The following is a 19,129-nucleotide window of genomic DNA, read 5'->3' on the forward strand; positions in this document are numbered from 1 at the left end:
TATAAATAAGGTATTTCTGTTTTTTGTTTTTAATACATTTGCACACATTCCGACAAACATGTTTTAATCTTGTCATTATGGGGTACTGTGTGTAGATTGATGAGGGAATTACATTTTATTTTTTAATTTTTTTAAATAAGGCTGTAACGTTACAAAATATGGAAAAAGGGAAAGGATCTCAATACTTTACGAATGCACGAAAAATAAACCCTGGATTGTATATCCTACGTATTGGCCAATGAGGGACTTTGAAAATACCGGGTCGACCATATTGGCACTCCCCAGAATACGGAGTCCGCCATAGGAATGAATGGAATTATACAGTATTTCAGTTAAACGTGTCAAGGACAAAATTACATGCATAAGTATTTGTTGTTGTAGTGGGGTCAGTAACATTAATACTTTCAAAAATCATACTTTAAATATATATTATGTGAGTTAAACATACTTTATATATATATATATATATATATATATATTAATGTATTTAAAGTATGTATGAAGGTGTCTGTAATATAATAAACGTGGGAAAAAATGGTTTAGACATTAATAATTGCATTTGTATAGCTTCCAAAATGATTTTGTTTTTACTGTGTTGGGTGCGTGCCAGGACGTAGGGGCGGTGGCATCAAAACAGTGCCCTCATCAGTCATCTAGTGTAATTATAGAGAACCGGATTGATCGATTACCTTTTTTATGAGGAAAGTTTGATTGAAAGAAGGTTCGTTGTCGTTACAAGTAATTCGTTCACTTTTCGAATTTTTCTAAACGGTTCGCTCGCTAGATACATTTGATTTAGATAGCAAATGTATTGACAGTTGGGTTTAGTCGGTGACTACTTGTTAACAAGCTAGCTACATTGCAAGCTAGCTAATGCAGCAACTGGTGGTGCAGGGACTGAACAGTAGTCTTGTCGTTGCAGCTGGATAGCACAGCAGAATGGAACTTTGTTCTCTTTCTACAAGACTTTATCAAGCAAGGCAAGTGTGATAACACGACATTATGTTGCCATGGTTGGCTGTAGAACAAATACGAGAGGGTTAGTTAGAACATATTTGGCTCTAGTATTAGCTTGCCAGGTTAGTTAATGTTAGCAAGTTAATGTTGGCAAGTTTATGAAATGTGGGCTAATTTGTCAGTTCACGTAACATGGCAGAGTACGGATGTCTGACTACGTTAACTAGCGATAACTAAATTAGCTCTAGTCTAGATATACACAGCAGCTAACAAACCAGCCACGTCTATCTGTGACGATTGTAAATATGGCTAACTTGTTGACTAACGAAGCTTAGCTGGGCTGCTAACTATCGAATGCCTTAACCAGACAATTTCAAATGAGACGATGTAGCTAACGCTAGCTAATGCATCCATTATGAAACATAATTTTGCAATGTTATACCGACAGCTTTGCCAATTGAAAATTCCATTGAATGCAATTGCACTGTTTGCATGTAATTAGCTAACGTTAGTCAGTTACTATTCAAAGTCACATTTATTAGACATCTTGTGTGCATGCAATTTCAGATGATAATGTCTAGCATTGAACCGTTGAATGTATTGATATTCAGTGTCTCTTGTTAATGTGTTTTGTTTTACAGAGCACAATCCATGGAGCACATTAGGTACGAGTCAAATATGGACCGAAAGATGATACGGAACGTTTTTGTGCAGATGTTATAACGAGGTAGCTAGCAAGCCAGGACATTGGATAAATACAACAGCGTTGCAAGTGAAACACCTACATTGCAGGTTGACAGCTACGCTTGGTCTTTCTGTGTGCGTGGAGTGCCTATGGCGGAGTTTGGAGAGAACGACGGCTCATCTCCATCGAATACTGGGGATTCGGTGGCTTTGCCCTGTGATCAAACAGACGGGAAGACGCAGTGCGAAGTATCGGTCTTCAATGGGGACTGTGGGATACCGGTAAACATGGTTGGATCAGAAACGTTACCTGACAGCCCAGGGCTTGAAACAGCCAACAACTCCTCTGTCGGATTGGATTCCAAATCTGGAATACCACGCAGGAGCAGCATTATAAAGGTAAATCATATTTGTAATACGGATTTGAAAACGCGAAGAGGCATGCATGGTTGGCTAGATGGTTAGGATAGTGGATGCATCCTTAGATTTTGATCTTCCACGAAGTGTACATGTTATGCACATTGGTTCAGCAACCTCGACCATACGACCACTTGCAATCCAAAAAAAACACTGTTCTCACACACAGTGACAATGCAAACAGTCAGGTTAAAGTATAGGTCTTGTCTGAATTTCATCGCAAGTGTCAATTCACCATTCAGAGCAAATTAACTAACTTCTGTGTTGTCAGCTCATGGTAAATATCTGAGATATTTAGCTGAATTCTGGATAGGCGACTACTAGGAGGAGATACACCTCCATTATCAGATTGAATACTATTGTTTAAAAATATCCTAGGCCAAGTCCTCACTAACTCATTTATGAAATTGAAGATGAGATCTTAATATGAAGACACAGGGAGTGAGTATGTGACAACAATGTCTAGGTTACAGGCGTTCTTACAAATACGTTCTGTTGGAAAACATTGCTTGAATGCTTTGCATAAACTGAATTTGGAGACCAAAGTGATCCGTTTGCGACATCTTTCAAACAACAATCTTGAGTGCTTGACGTTTACCATATGTTGCCATTCCACATTTGGGAAAGTCGGGACCAATTCCTCTGGTTAAGAACAGTTTCCAAATTAAATTGGTGCCATTGTTGTCTGAACACATTGGTTTTGTAAAAGCAGTTCATCACGAGACAAGGATTTTCCTCATTAAGACTTCTCAGCTTTGTATTCCGTTGTCTTAATTACAATAGTGTTGTCAGTTGGCCTCTATATTAGACAACAGATGGCCTCATGAAGGAAATGATGCATTCACCTATTTCCTCATATTGACTGTGTTGCAAGGTTGTTCGTTTGACTTGTTTTCCCTGAAAGTGAAGCCTACAAATCCCTAAATAGGCCTACAAATTGCATTCAAGTGTAGCCTTTTTGTATTTAGCTTATTGCTGCTCATTATGCAGGTTTCCATTGACCCAGGTTTATTCAATAAAAGCAATGTCGCAACAAAAACACATTGCAACGTGTAATAGAAACAGCAGCTATTGAAGAAATGCTCTAAAGATCGACAACATTTTCTATCCATTCAAGGTGTGGATTTGTCTTTTGTCAAACTTTCTTTATTGTGAGGAATTATGATGGAAACAGTTTTTCAGAATAAATTATTGCAGAATAATTTAAGGTACTCTGGGCACATGTCACGCATAACTATAAAGCTCCACTACACATTTTAATTCTAAATGTCTACTGCTTGCAAAAATAAAAATGTTTCTTTGCAGAACAAGGACTGTCTTGACTTTCAAGAATGCCTGAATTGTTTCGCCTTGCTTTTCTGGTTGGCTGGATGCAAGTTTCACAACCCAATTATTTCAGCTCTACAGGAGTGCAAGCTGCACAATGGCACAGACCATGGCGATACGTTGACACATGAGAATTATTAGAATATGGCAAATATGAGTAAATTCTTGCCTTTGCGGGCTACCTGAGACATGAAACATACTGTAGGTTTGCAAGGCATACAGACTGTCACATTTATTAATGCACAATTTCCCGAAATGGATTTCGGAAACAGTTCAACCACTTTAATTTTTTTATTCGGCACATGGTTTTTGCGAATGTTTAATTTTTTTGGAGGCAGGGGGGTGACGACATTACGGCCTGCTGTTTTTGTCACAAGTAGAAACAAAGGCAGTTGTTGCAATTTCTATGCAAACTTTCTAAATGTCAACAATAAAATCACTGGACAAGTTAATGGAAACAGCTTATGTATCCCTTATTTCTTTGCATCTTTTGATTTTAAGCTGCTTATGGCTTACCCTCTAGCCCAGGGATGGGCAACTCCAGTCCTTTGTGGCTTGATTGGTGTCACATTTTTGCCCCAGCTAAGACAACTGACTCTAATAATCAATGAATGATCTTTTAGTTTCGACTGCAATTAGTTTAATCAGATGTGTTTGCTAGGGATTGGGGGGAAAGGTGAGACAACCACTTAGGACTGGAGTTGCTCGTCCCTGCTCTAGCCTTATCATATCTGCAAGTCAACTGTGTAGCCTTATGAATGGATAGTCCCCACTGTGACTGAAGTTGCATCAATATCTTTTGATCAGCTAATTTCTGGACCTACTGTAGATGAGGCTTGTACTTGTTATTGTCCAAAATCTCAATCAACTATGTTATTCATTGTGAGCCTTTTCATTGTGGTATTGTTAATTTGCCTGCAATGAACATGGTTCTTCCCAGTTAAACTCTTTTTCAAGTCAGGTTTTGTGGGCAACACTTTTTTGGCACACCCCCCCCAAAAAGGGTGTCTAGGATGTCCACATTTGGGAAACCTTCTGTGTTGACAAACCTCTCATTGCTATTGAACAAAGCTTAATGCACACGTTGTGTTAGTACTGACTGGTCCGAAGGTAGTCGAAAATTATCACGTGGCTTACCACCAATGTCCCAAATGCAATAAGGGACTGTAAGACTACACAATAACAGCCTTCTCTGCAAGCCTTGACAAGTTGTTATAATACAACACTGGTCCATATGCAAATCAGCGTTGGGCAAATTTCTAGGCTAATCATGCTGGCCCTGTCAGACCAGAGCTAAAATGGACAGCGCCCATTAGTAGCAGTGGGTTCTGCTGGAGGTCTTAGACCTGTGCTGCCATATTACACCTCTCCTCTCCACTTCCACCTTGTGGTGTGGATCAGAACACCAGTCAGTATCTGGTGTGACCACCATTTGCCTCATGCAGCGTGACACATCTCCTTCGCATAGAGTTGATCAGGGTGTTGATTGTGGCCTGTGGAATGTTGTCCCACTCATCAATGGCTGTGCGAAGTTGCTGGATATTGGCTGGAACTGGAACGCGCTGTCCTACACAGCAATCCAGTGCATCCCAAAAATGCTCAATGGGTGACATGTCTGGTGCGTATACAGGCCATGGAAGAACTGGGACATTTTCAGCTTCCAGGAATCGTGTACAGATCCTTGCCACATGGGGCTGTGCATCATCATGCTGAGCCATGAGATGATGGCGGCGAATTAATGGCACGACAATGGGCCTCAGGATCTCGTCACTGTATTTCTGTGTAATGATCATGCTGTTTAATCAGCTTCTTGATATGCAACACCTGTCAGGTGAATTGATTATCTTGGCAAAGGAGAAATGCTCATTAACAGGGATGTAAATAAATGTGTGCACAATTTGAGCTAAATAATATTTTTGTGTGTATGGAACATTTCTGGGATCCTTTCAGCTCATGAAACATGGGACCAAAACTTTACATGTTGTGTTTATTTTTTGTTCACTATATAATTAATTCTGCACAGCCTTCAAGATTGAATTTATATGAAAGATCTAAGCACTTCCAATGAGAAGATGGGCACTTTCACTTTCTGTCCACACTTATAACATGAACACTGATTTTCAACTGTATTATGGAGCGCAAATCCCCATTGGCACACGTTGAAAGTTTTCCTTAATTTTTTTACCTTTGAAATCAACATGGTTTTTACATTTACTCCACCAATTTTCAGAGAGAGCAGCTTTCTGTGGAATTCTGTGGTAAGATATTTGTTTACATGTTTGATTGGTCAGATAAGTGCAGGCTTGTGGTAATGGCTGGAGTGGAATGGTATCAAATACTTCAAACGTATGGTTTCCATGTGTTTGATATTCCATTTGCTTCGTTCCGGCCACTATTATGCCTCCTGTGATGTGGGTATGGAGGGGGCTTGACATGAAGTGGATTGGAATGTGTTTAGGATATTACATGAATTATTACAGAATGATGCACTAGAAATGTGTAATATTTCTGGAACAAAGAAAAACAACTTGTTCTTAAGATTTGAAAATAATGGTTCTGTTCTCGAAAACTAGATATCACTTTTGTTTCCATTCCTTAAAATGGTTTGTTCTTTTTTTCATGTTCTTTGAAAACGGTTCCAACCCCTAAGTAATATAATAAGCTATTTACCTACTAAAGCAGAATAGTTTTTCTGCAGTGTTGAGAGGATGTGGTCGGCAGTGGTGGAAGAATACCCAATTGTCATACTTGAGTAAAGGTAAAGATATCTCTAAAGAAAACTACTCAAGTGAAAGTCCCCCAATGAAAATACTGCTTGAGTAAAAGTCAAAGTATTTGGTTTGGAATATACTTGTATCAAAAGTAAATGTAATTGCTGAAATATACCTAGTAAGTAATTTCAAATTCCCTATATTAAGCAAACCAGACAGCACAATTGGGTTTTCAATTTGTATATGTATTTTAATTTATGTTTTTACAATTATTTAAGGATAGCCAGGGGCACACTCCAACACTGAGTCTGCCAGATCAGAGGCAATGGGGATGACCAGGGATGTTATCTTGATAAGTGCATGAATTTGACAATTTAATTTTCCTGTACTGCTAGCCATTCAATTTACTCTTGGGTGTCGGGAGACCTGTATGGAGTAAAAAGTACATTCTTTTCTTTAGGAATGTAGTGAAGTAAAAAGACTTCAAGAATATAAATAGTGAAGTACAGATAACACAAGTTGTTTTTTTGGGTTTGGGACTTAAAAATAACACTTTCTCAAATGAATACACACGACACACACAGTGGGCTGAAACTTGGCTTCCAAAATTGTGGTATTGCTGAGTGTGAGAGGCCTAGCTTGGGTCAGGTCACAGTATGTGCTCAAAATATAATCATAAGTAGACGCGCACAATTAAAACCACTGTATCATACTACTTGAGGTGTAAAAATCCAGATTTAACTAGTCATGTCCGTTAAGAACAAATTCTTATTTACAATGACGGCCTACACATGTGAATGATAATGTAGCTTTGGCCTAAGAGTTTTTCAAATTCTGTTCAGCTTTGACCAACCACTGGAAATGACAGATTTTTGAATGAACCTGTGGCTAAATCATTTTTTCACAGAGTTCCCTTAACATGGTCCCTTCATTGTTTGATGGCTATCAATTATCTTCTGTATCTTGTTGCCAAAACCACAGCTCAGAGCATGTCCCTAATTTAGTGATCATCCAAGCAAAATGTAGGTCTAGGATTTTTCCAGCTGTCTACTGCAAATAAATCAATCTTATCTTCTGGTCCAGGCAGAACAGGAGAAGCAATACGTTCTCTTTCAATTCAGATGCTCCATATTTCAAGGGGAGCCTTATACTTAGTTAGCTTAGGAATCCCTTGCAGCAATTTTTTTCCCTTCCCTTTTCTCAAGATCAGGGTTATTTGTCGATATTGAGTAGTTTACATGACACCAGCCTACAACAGTTTATGATGCCTGATCCTTCTTGGACCCTAGCGCTAACCAAACCCTGTTGAATGTGAAATGTCACTGGTCTCATAGACTAGATATAACATGGTAAGCGTAAATCCATCCTGGACACTGAAATTGGAATGATATGTTACGTTTGCTATGGTTACATAAGATGGAAGATTACTTGAGGCAAAAACAAAAAGGAGGGTTTGGTCAGGGTGGGTGTATAACGTCTTGCAACGCAAAGGTTGTGTGTTCGAATCTCATCATGGACATGTTTAGCATTTTAGCAAAATGTGCTATTTTGCAACTACTTTTTAGCTACTTTGCAACTACTTAGCATGTTAGTGAACCCTCCTTCTAACCTTAAAACTCTTAGCTAACCCTAACCTAACTCCTAACCTTGACTCCTAACATCTAGCAACCCAAAGGTTGTGTGTGAATCTCATGGACAATTTTTGCTAATTAACAGCGTTGTTACTTCTTAGCAGCATGTTATCTAACCCTTTCCATAACCTTAACCATTTTAGCTAACCCTAACCTAACGCCTAGCCCTAACCTTGACCCCTAAATCTAGCCCCTAGCCACTTAACTAACGTTAGCCACAACAAATTTGTAACATATCATACGAAATGGATGATGGACATACACAAAATAATACATATTATTCAAAAACATAAAATATCGTGTTACCGTCCTTTAAAAAAATATATATATACCGTGGTATGATATTTTGGCCATATTGCTCAATCCTACTTGACTGCATCAAATCAATGTAGAGAAGATTTCTCAGCTAGCTAAGTTAGCCAGCTAGCTATCTAGGTAATTGAGGCTACAATATGCTGCGCTCCCCTGTCCTTGAAAACAATTAACATAATTCAGATTAAACAGCATACTTGTTGGTTGTTTGTTGTAGCTCACTCATTCTCATTTAGCTAACGTTTAATTCTGTAATTTTTATTCCATTTTGCATTGATTATAGAGATCTCTCACTTCCCTTGCTACACATGGAACCTTGGACTGTAGAGCAGTTTTGATAGGCTGACAAAATCTAAAAGCTACTTGTGAAATGTGTGTAGGATACCGGCATAGCTGGCTACCAGTATGCATGTCTTTTTAAAATATATTTTTTTAAATTATGGGACACAGGTCATAAAGTACATTTAAACATTTGTTTTATTACATTTAGGAATTTCAAATGTCATCCTTGTATGTAACAATGTCACATGGATAATTTACTTAAGACAAGGTATTTTCATTCCTAATTAAATTAGGCCTAAAAAAAATACACAAGTATTCAAATACTAACCGTTTCAGATATTTGAATAACCGTGCCCATCCCTAGCTACTATTCAAATTAAATCAATTAGCAACAGACTGGCTCATGATTTAAAATGTGCAAAGTTATTAGGGCTGTCCCCGACTACAAAAAAATCTTGGTCGACCGAGAGTCGTCTGTTCTTTCCATATATAGACACACCCTATGTTTGAACAAAATCAACTATATGTAGGCTACTGCGTTTGTCTGATGCTTTAAGCACTGCAATTTTTTAAATGAAGACACACAAATTTACTAAAGATGGAGCCAGAGTTTAATATAGCCTAACCAGAATAATACAAACCTGTTCTGACCCTCTTCCTCCCGCTGCTGCTGGCCTTTGCAGATTATGGCCGTTTCTATACTCCTGAAGTTGCCGGTAATGGGCTACACCAGCTGTCGGCAACCTTTTTTCATTTGGAGTGCAAAGTTATCATTCTATTTCTACTGATCTGCATGCCAGTTCTGATTTTCAAATGCACATTTTCGTGGAACAGTTTTATTTTAAATTTATAATAGTCTTCATATCTTAATCAATGTCATCTGGTTAATCAAAATTCTACTTGAATGAAGATTACATTTGAAAACTTTTAACTTCTATTGCCATTGCCGATATGTAAAAATGGCGTACATAAAGCCAACAAATAAACATTGCAGTCCGCAGGTAGATATTATCCTGATAAAAATAAATATCCTGTCCTTGGCTAAGCATGGCCTGTCTGCAAGGAACTTGAAACATTGTCAACTATTAAAATATTCTGGGCCCTCAGTTTCCTGTGCCAGTGAGCTCCGGAGAGAGACACAGCTGTAGGATATTTGTGGGATAAGAAGTAATCAGGTAGGCCTACTTTGATATTTCCACAGGATCAGGGCATGACATTTTTTCCCCCCTTTCTGAGTGTTTATCTAAAGGGATAGAGCTGGAAAGAATTTTCAAATAAGCTACATTGAGGAACTATTGTCATTCTCAATGGATGTAAAAACAGACTTTGTTTACTTGCCGTTTGAGGAGAAGAAAAAATTACTTTGAGAATTAGTATTAGATCCCCAAAGGGGCACATTTTATAGGCCTGCATTTGTGTGCAGGCCAGGTAGCCTATAGGCTTACTTCTATGCATAATCAGGTGTGTGTCCGTAGTCAAGATTGACAGGAGCGCTACAGTACAAACAAAAGACAATGAATAAATTGACAACTTTTAAATGGAATTAAATAAATCAGTGTAGCCTAGGTTGTGTGCTCTGCAAACAATGTGTCCACTCCTACAAGGACGATGGTGAGACTGTAGTAATAATATATTGAATGCATTAACAGAAATTACCTTAACCAAACAAACATTGTAGATTAAAAATAGTGGGAATTAATGGTATATGTACTACTGGTGTGTCATCCCTGCGGCCTCTGCAATGGATTAGTCCACTCAGACAGGCGTGAATCAGACTGGTGTCTCGTGTACCATACATATTTAAAAAAAAAAAAAATCCACTGCTTGACTAAAAATAAATATTGGTCGACCAACAGCCTATCGACCAAACATTGGACCAGTCGACTTAATGGGGTCAGCCCTAAAAGCTATGAAGTGAACATGGAGCTAATGGATTGCGGGAGCAATGCGTCATTAATCCTATAATTACTTATCATTGGGAAGGCTATATTATGATTGCTATTTCAGTAATCGGCCATCGGATGCAGGTAGGCATACATAATTGTTACACATGCACTGTGCATCTTATTTTTTGTAATTAATATTTCACCTTGCTATATCAATGGCTGCAAGAATGTTAGGAACTAAGCACTGCGGCAATATTTTTCCTCTGTTAAAATGAAAGAAGCTAGGCCTAGTATGCTGTCAGTGAAAAGCCGGAAAATATGTGTTGGTAAATAGAAAGTTTGAAGGCCAACCCATTTTCATGCCAAGCTACTTGGGCATAGGTCCGTTTTTTCATCAGAGGAGCAGTAGTACGTTTTTAGGGGAGACCGCAGTAGTGGTGCGTGGGTATAATCACTGGGGAAGCCAGATAAAAAGCAATATTACAACCTACAGTTGAAGTTGGAAGTTTACATACACTTAGGTTGGAGTCATTAAAACTAATTTTTCAACCACTCTACAAATTTCTTGTCAACAAACTATAGTTTTGACAAGTCGGTTAGGACATCTACTTTGTGCATGACACAAGTCATTTTTCAGCAATTGTTTACAGACAGATTATTTCACTCTATCACAAATCCAGTGGGTCAGAAGTTTACATATGCTAAGTTGACTGTGCCTTTAAACAGCCTGGAAAATTTGAGTAAATTATATTATGGCGTTAGAAGCTTCTGATAGGCTAATTGACATCATTTGAGTTAATTGGAGGTGTACCTGTGGATGTACACTGCTCAAAAAATAAAGGGAACACTAAAATAACACATCCTAGATCTGTATGAATGAAATATTCTTATTAAATACTTTTGTCTTTACATAGTTGAATGTGCTGACAACAAAATCACACATTATCAATGGAAATCAAATTTATCAACCCATGGAGGTCTGAATTTGGAGTCACACTCAAAAATTAAAGTGGAAAACCACACTACAGGCTGATCCAACTTTGATGTAATGTCCTTAAAACAAGTCAAAATGAGGCTCAGTAGTGTGTGTGGCCTCCACGTGCCTGTATGACCTCCCTACAACGCCTGGGCATGCTCCTGATGAGGTGGCGGATGGTTTCCTGAGGGATCTCCTCCCAGACCTGGACTAAAGCACCCGCCAACTCCTGTACAGTCTGTGGTGCAACGTGGCGTTGGTGGATGGAGCGAGACATGATGTCCCAGATGTGCTCAATTGGATTCAGGGCTGGGGAACAGGCGGGCCAGTCCATAGCATCAATGCCTTCCTCTTGCAGGAACTGCTGACACACTCCAGCCACATGAGGTCTAGCATTGTCTTTCATTAGGAGGAACCCAGGGCCAACCACACCAGCATATGGTCTCACAAGGAGTCTGAGGATCTCCTCTCGGTACCTAATGGCAGTCAGGCTACCTCTGGCGAGCACATGGAGGGCTGTGCGGCCCCCGAAAGAAATGCCACCCCACACCATGACTGACCCACCGCCAAACCGGTCATGCTGGAGGATGTTGAAGGCAGCAGAACGTTCTCCACGGCGTCTCCAGACTGTCACATGTGCTCAGTGTGAACCGGCTTTCATCTGTGAAGGGCACAGGGCGCCAGTGGTGAATTTGCCAATCTTTGTGTTCTCTGGCAAATGAAAAACGTCCTGCACGGTGTTGGGCTGTATTTCAGATTTGATTTCTTTCATCACATTCCCGGTGGGTCAGAAGTTTACATGCACTCAATTAGTATTTGGTAGCATTGCATTTTAAATTGTTTAACTTGGGACAAACATTTTGGGTAGCCTTCCCAAGCTTCCCACAATAAGTTGGTTGAATTTTGGCCCATTCCTCCTGACAGAGCTGGTGTAACTGAGTCAGGTTTGTAGGCCTCCTTGCTCACACACGCAGTTCTGCCCACATTTTCTATAGGTTTGAGGTCAGTTCTTTGTGATGGCCACTCCAATACCTTGACTTTTGTCCTTAAGCCACGTTGCCACAACTTACACTTGGAAGACCCATTTGCGACCAAGCTTTAACTTCCTGACTGATGTCTTGAGATGTTGATTTCAATATATTCACATAATTTTCCACCCGCATGATGCCGTCTATTTTGTGAAGTGCACCAGTCCCACCTGCAGCAAAGCACCACCACAACATGATGCTGCCACCCCCGTGCTTCACGGTTGGGGTGGTGTTCTTCAGCTTGCAAGCCTCCATTTTCCTCCAAACATAATGGTCATTATGGCCAAACAGTTAATCTTTAGGAGACAGAACGCATCTCCTTCCTGAGCGGTATGACGGCTGCGTCGTCCCATGGTGTTTATACTTGCGTACTATTATTTGTTTAGATGAACATGGTACCCTGAGGCATTGGGAAATTGCTCCCAAGGATAAACCAGACTTGTGGAGCTCTGTTTTTTTTGGGTTTTTGTCTTGGCCTATTTCTTTTACCATGATGTCAAGCAAAGAGGCACTGAGTTTGAAGGTAGGCCTTGAAATGCATCCACAGGTACACCTCCAATTGACTCAAATGATGTCAATTAGCCTATCGGAAGCTTCTAAAGCCATAACATAATTTTAACGGAATTTTCCAAGCTGTTTAAAGGCACAGTCAACTCGGTGTATGTAAACGTCTGACCCACTGGAATTGCGATACAGTGAAATAATCTGTCTGTAAACAATTGTTGGGAAAATTACTTGTCATTCAAGTCCTAACCGACTTGCCAAAACTATGGTTCGTTAACAAGAAATTTGTGGAGTGGTTGAAAAACAAGTTTTAATGACTCCAATCTTAGTGTATGTAAACTTCTGACTTCAAACTGTATATTTTTTTTCTCTTGATTTCTCTGCTCTTTTCAATGTTATGTCTATCTCTGATAAGCTACCCAGGAAAGGGCTGAAAATAGCCCATTATTAATATATGTAGCCTTAGAAATAAGGTTCATGAAATCAGTAACTTGCTAACATCAGATAACATTCATATATTAGCCATTTCTGAGACTCACTTCGATAATTCATTTGATGATACATCAGTAGCAATACAAGGATATAACATTTCTAGAAGAGACAGAAATGCGTATGGGGTAAGGGTTGTTGTATATATTCAGAGCCTTATCCCTGTAATGCTTAGAGAAGATCATGTCAAGTGTTATTGAAGTGTTGTGGTTGCAGGTTCACTTGGTACATCTAAAGCCTTCTTTTGAGGTGTTGCTATAGGCTACCAAGTGCTAACAGTCAGTATCTAAATAATATGTGGGAAATGTTTGATAGTGTATGTGCTGTAAACAGAGAGGTCTACTTTCTTGGGGACCTGAATATTGACTGGTTTTCATCAAGCTGTCCGCTCAAGAGGAGGCTTCTTACTGTAACCAGTGCCTGTAATCTCTGGTTCAGGTTATTAATCAACCTACCAGGGTGTTTACAAACACTACAAGAACAAGATCATCCACATGTATCGATCACATTTTTACTAATGCGGTAGAACTTTGTTCTAAAGCTGTATCCGTACCCATTGGATGCAGTGATCACAATATAGTAGTTATATCCAGGAAAGCCAAAGTTCCAACAGATGGGCCTAAAATAGTGTATAAGAGATCATACAAAAGATTTTGCTGTGATTCTTATGTGGATGATAAAAATATTTGTTGGTCTGATGTGATTAATGAGGAGCACCCAGACGCTGCACTTTATGAATTTATGAATTTGCTTCTTCCAATTATTGATGAACATGCATCTGTTAAACTGACTGTTAGAACTGTTAAGGGCCCATGAATTGATGAGGAGTTGAAAGAGATGGGGCAAAAGGAGGGGCTAATAAGTCTGGCTGTATATCTGACTGGCTTACTTACTGCAAATTGAGAAATGATGGGACTAAACTTAACAAAAAGAAGAAACTTTATTATGAAGCCAAGATCAATGATATAAGGAATGATGGAAAAAAACTGGTGTGGCTGTTGAACAAGTTGAGGAGACTAAACTACTTGGTGTTACCTTAGATTGTAAACTGTCATGGTCAAAACATATAGATTCAATGGTTGTAAAGATGGGGAGAGGGCTGGCTGTAATAAAGGGATGCTCTGCTTTTTTGATGCCACACTCCAAAAAGCAAGTTCTGCAGGCTCTAGTTTAGTCTAATCTTGATTATTGTCCAGTCGTGTGGTCCAGTGCTGCAAGGAAAGACCTAGTTAAGCTGCAGCTGGCCCAGAACAGAGCGGCATGTTTTAATTGTAATCAGAGGGCTGATATAAATACTATGCATGCCAGTCTCTCTTGGCTGAGAGTTGAGGAGAGACTGACTGCTTCACTTCTTCTTTTTATGTGTTGAAAATCCCAAATTGTTTGCCTATTCAATTTACACACAGCTCTGACACACACACACTTATTCCACCAGGGTTTTTATCGTAGTCCCAAAATCCAGAACAAATTCAAGAATACGTACAGTATTGCACAGAACTTCCTTCCATCTCATATTGCTCAAATAAACAGCAAACCTGGTTTCAAAATACAGATAAAGCAACACCTCGTGGCACAACGCCTCTCTCCTATTTGACCTAGATAGTTTGTATGCATTGATATGTAGGCTACGTGTGCCTTTAAAAAATTTTTTTATGTAGTTTTGTTCTTGTCTCATGTCATTCTGTATTATGTTTTGTGTGGACCCCAGGAACTGTAGCTGCTGCTTTTGCAACAGCTAATTGGGATCCTAATAAAATACCAGAAGTCCAAATGCCTATTTCCATGGCTAATTTAGGAAAGGGACAATTTTAGCTAGTTTGCCACCGGAGGACAACACATCGAGATGCAACAATTCAAGTTGTTTCTGTCTGACGTTTGCTCTCAATGCGATTTGATAGGAGTGACGCCAAACCCAAACTGGCTTCCATTGACACTTTCAAAAAAAAAACAAAAAAAAAAAAAATGGGGGGGTGCCAGGACCATTGGCAGTTGAGCTCAAACTGATTGGCTATTATTTTATACTACTTTTTTAATCAAGAGAGGCCAAATACTTGCTGGCTTCCCTTGCAGTCAATGCTACGGGCTGCAACAATGTCATACGCTTTCAGTCAAGACCGCATCAGATAGATGGTCTACAGAGACAGAGGGGTGCTGTTTCGCTCGCTCAAATGCTTTCTCAAGTGAGATACATTCAGCCTCTTGTGATTTGAAGGAAAAGGATGAAACACAGAGATGAAAGATTCTAAATGATTTGCAATGTTTTCTTTCTTGGTAATTTTTTGGGGGAAGTCTGGCTACCCTTCGCATCCACAAATACACACCACTGGAAGACTGTCTATCCCCCATGTACCAACTTCCCTTGAGAAAATTGGAATGTCAGGCTTACTGCCATTTTTTACTTATGTACTGTCTCTCAGCACCTGCTTAACCACACCAGGATTACACTGGCATTTTACCCAACCACATGCTGTTATCTACCATGAGGACTTATGGCATTACCTTTTCAGTTAAAATATTGCGTGCCACTGTTTTGAGTGTTGCTTAATTTACCAAAATGCCATGCTCTGGTTGGGTTCCAACGGCATCAACCAAAACTGTATTTTTTTTGTCACTGATTTAAAGATCTTCTGTCACCATTCCTGGTCTGGGTGCTGTCTCAAGTTGCTCACTGTGTGCTGTATTTGTTCCAGACGACTCGCTACACTTTACCAAGCCTGCAGTATTATTTATTCATTTATCCACTAAGATGTCACTCATTTACAGGGCTGGGGACTTGACGGAGCGCTACCGGCTATAACCTGTTATTTCAGGGGGACCACAGATGACTTGGCAGTACTCAAGTGGCTTTACCAGGGTAAAGTTTGTAGTAGACCACCATTAATGGACGGGAAGTGCATAAAAGTGTGAACACAGGTATACACATTTCTGACACCTTCAATTATTAACAGATCTTAGCACCTGTCTGATTTTTGTAGAGCAGATGTTCCGGGGTCCGGAAAATAATTTATAATTATTTGTACATTGCAAAATGTACAAAAAGTAATCCCCAAAATTTGAAAATAATAATTTTGTAAATATTTTACATTGACATGATCACATCTCTTTTTATTTGTGGGAATACTTGGTAGTAATGTTTACTGGTTATTTCCTCCCCCCCCCCCCATTTTCCCCTCAGAAAAACTGAAAACCTTGATATTAGTCTTTGTTTTTTTACAAAAATCTTTGGAGGGGGAGAAACCACTCACAGGCCGGTTTTGACCCACGGGACGCCTGTTACTGACCCCTGCCATACATCTTCAAGAGTTGGCCCAGGATTTGACTTAACTATTCGATAGCATACATTTTGCTCAGTCTGCAGTCACCGACTGAAATGTAGGCTAGTCGATCTCAAACACAGCCGGCATATTTTGATCTGTGATTGAACGCAAGAAAGGCAGTCACTGTCACGACGTGTTGGCATTGTACTCTACAACTTTAGTACAATTATTGATCTCACAAGATTTCTCTTCTCACATCCTAATTTGTTCATGATTGGCATATGGATTTCTTTGACCTGACCACATTTCCTCTGCCCCAGCACTGTCCTCTTCTCCTGTTGGACCTTAGGGCTCTTCCAGCTATGCAGCCGTTAAATCGGAAAAACCGTAATCGCAATAAAGTTTATGCAGGATTTGGTCATCTTGATACCCTTGGCAAAAACTAAGCAGTAGGGCCCAATTTTATTCACAGTGCAGTACTGTGGTGTTAAGCCTTCCAGCAGGATGAGTTAGGCTTGTCTCGTTAAAGATTACTTATTAGATGCTGAAGCTGCTCACTCTCCTTCGTGGATATAAATTGTGTGACATGACATCTATGATTTATTGCTGCTTGCCTCCTTTTAAAGTGATACTTTGGGATTTTGGTAGGAGTCAGATTAATTGTGGATACCATTTTTGTCTGTCCAGTATGAAGGAAGTTAGCATTGGCTAACGAAACTGCCTCTAACAAGCGTTAACCATAGACTTCGTCATTACACTATCTGCTAGCATGGATTTGGACCTATGCAATTACGATGACTGCACATTTTGCCTTACGTCCCATACTGTTTTTGAATGGGCTTTAAGATTATATAATGAAATTAATGAAAACACGGTCATTTTAAGATGTGTATATGAATTTATACCAGGATTAATTGGCTTCTACCCAATGCATTTTACAAAAACTTTTTATTTCATTTTATTTTTTCGCTTGAAGACTATTGACAAAAATGTAAGTGGGCACACTTTCTCATCGTAAATCAATGTTATAACTGATGAGATCTTGATATTGCACATAGGTCTACCTTTCATTTCCCATATTGGCTATTGTTTCTCATCACATTGTAGTCTAATACAAATCTGGTTCAGGTCAGATTTAAAGCAGGGGTTCCAAAACTAGGGCAGGGCTCGACATTAACGCTTGTCCGCTTGTCTGGGACAACTTAAATATGAGCGGAGGCAGTCAGCATTTTAAAACTATTTAATCATAATTGTTTAAAACCTGGATGTTTGTCATTTCATTGAGCATGTATTACCTTGTTTCAAATTTAACCTTAATAAAATAATTCTCTCAACATTTATAAACACTTAACATGCTATTGAACCCAGCATTTGTCTCATGTTGTTTTAAAAAAAAACATTTTTTAAATGTTATTGTCCAGCAGTAAAGGCATAATCGTAGTCATAGCTTTTGAGAATGGTGTCTTCCCTCTAATTGCATTTTGGAAGATTCGCGTGTAGCCTACAGCCATGTGTGCACTGTTGAGCTTTATAATATGAAAATATAAAACTCATCAACATTTGTTAAGCTAAACGATCCAATCTGTCCTCCCAGAACTTTCCCCAGAGCCCGTTTTGAACCAAATACACATTTTTTATTGCCTCAAATTTAAATCCCTGGAGGGACTTATTCTATAAAGGCATAAAAAGTATTTGATTGTAATGTTGCAATATTTTATAGGCTACCAAGGGTGGCCAACCATCCTTCAGGAGAGCCTTTAAAAGGGTTGTGTTGTATTTTGAGACAGGCTGGAATATGCAAAGAAGCCAATTGACGGAGTGTAGCCTCCATTTTTGTCTGATTCTCTATGTTAAAAAATATAGTAACGCATTTAATTTTGTGAAGTGGTTCCTTGCATCTTGCGATGATGTAAAAATGGTGCTACTTGTCCTATGGATGACTGATTTTTGTATCTAAAATAGTTAATGTCAGGCCCTTATGGGTCTCGCCCCCCCACCGGTGGCCACCAAAGTTTCCTGGTGGGTCACAGGACTTTCCTTGATTTGAGGGGCAAAACATGTTTTAAATTATGAATCGTTGTAGATCGGTTTATACAATTTATATCTCTGCAACGCTTTAGGCTAGGAACAAGCGTTTTTTGTCTTTGGTTTGTGTCTGATGTTCAGAAGCTGAGCTACGACCTTCTAAAGTCGGAGTGTATATTTTTTTTTACTTTCCTTGTGAAGTCATCTTATACAATGTGTGACTCTGTCGCAATCAGTTGATCTATTCACTTTCTGTAAAATATGTATAATTAAATTGAGGGTTCATATAAAATATATTTGGTAGCGGAATAACATTTGGGGAAAACGGGTCGAGACTTTGTTTTCTTTATTTCTTTATTATTAGGATCATCATTAAATGGCCTACCTAAAATATGTAATGAGTCTTGTTAAACTACATAGAATTGCAAGAATTGAGCTTAAAAATCCTATGTCCCTCAAATTAAACAAAATCAAGATGGTGGATTTAATATAGGCTATCTTAATAAACAATAATAAAATGGACGGGGGACATTTTTTCTAATGTGAAAAGATAATAAAAAATAACTGGATTAAAGGACTCAAACCTCTTGGTAAAATAGCTGTGACAGTGTCTGTGAAGTTGCTTAGCTTCCTCACACACTAGT

The 19,129-nt window shown here is 39.1% G+C and overlaps 1 protein-coding gene across 3 annotated transcripts in view; it reads left to right on the top strand.

Moving 5' to 3' along the window:
- Nucleotides 1-628: 628 nt before the first annotated feature.
- The window catches only part of LOC112229833 (inactive phospholipase C-like protein 2), a 60,899-nt gene continuing 42,398 nt past the window's right edge, over nucleotides 629-19,129 (top strand). The window contains exons 1-4 of one of the 3 annotated variants that reach the window (XM_024395930.2): nucleotides 629-721; nucleotides 923-980; nucleotides 1,599-1,622; nucleotides 1,750-2,040. In XM_024395930.2, coding sequence (XP_024251698.1) covers nucleotides 1,792-2,040 — 249 coding nt within the window. In that variant the 5' untranslated portion in view covers nucleotides 629-721; nucleotides 923-980; nucleotides 1,599-1,622; nucleotides 1,750-1,791. Of the gene's footprint in view, nucleotides 981-1,598; nucleotides 2,041-19,129 lie in introns of all 3 variants that reach the window. The other 2 variants (XM_024395923.2, XM_024395914.2) reach the window with 2 other exon arrangements.

The sequence above is a fragment of the Oncorhynchus tshawytscha genome, linkage group LG03 (genome assembly GCF_018296145.1).
Source record: "Oncorhynchus tshawytscha isolate Ot180627B linkage group LG03, Otsh_v2.0, whole genome shotgun sequence".
In the NCBI taxonomy this organism is placed as follows: domain Eukaryota; kingdom Metazoa; phylum Chordata; class Actinopteri; order Salmoniformes; family Salmonidae; genus Oncorhynchus; species Oncorhynchus tshawytscha.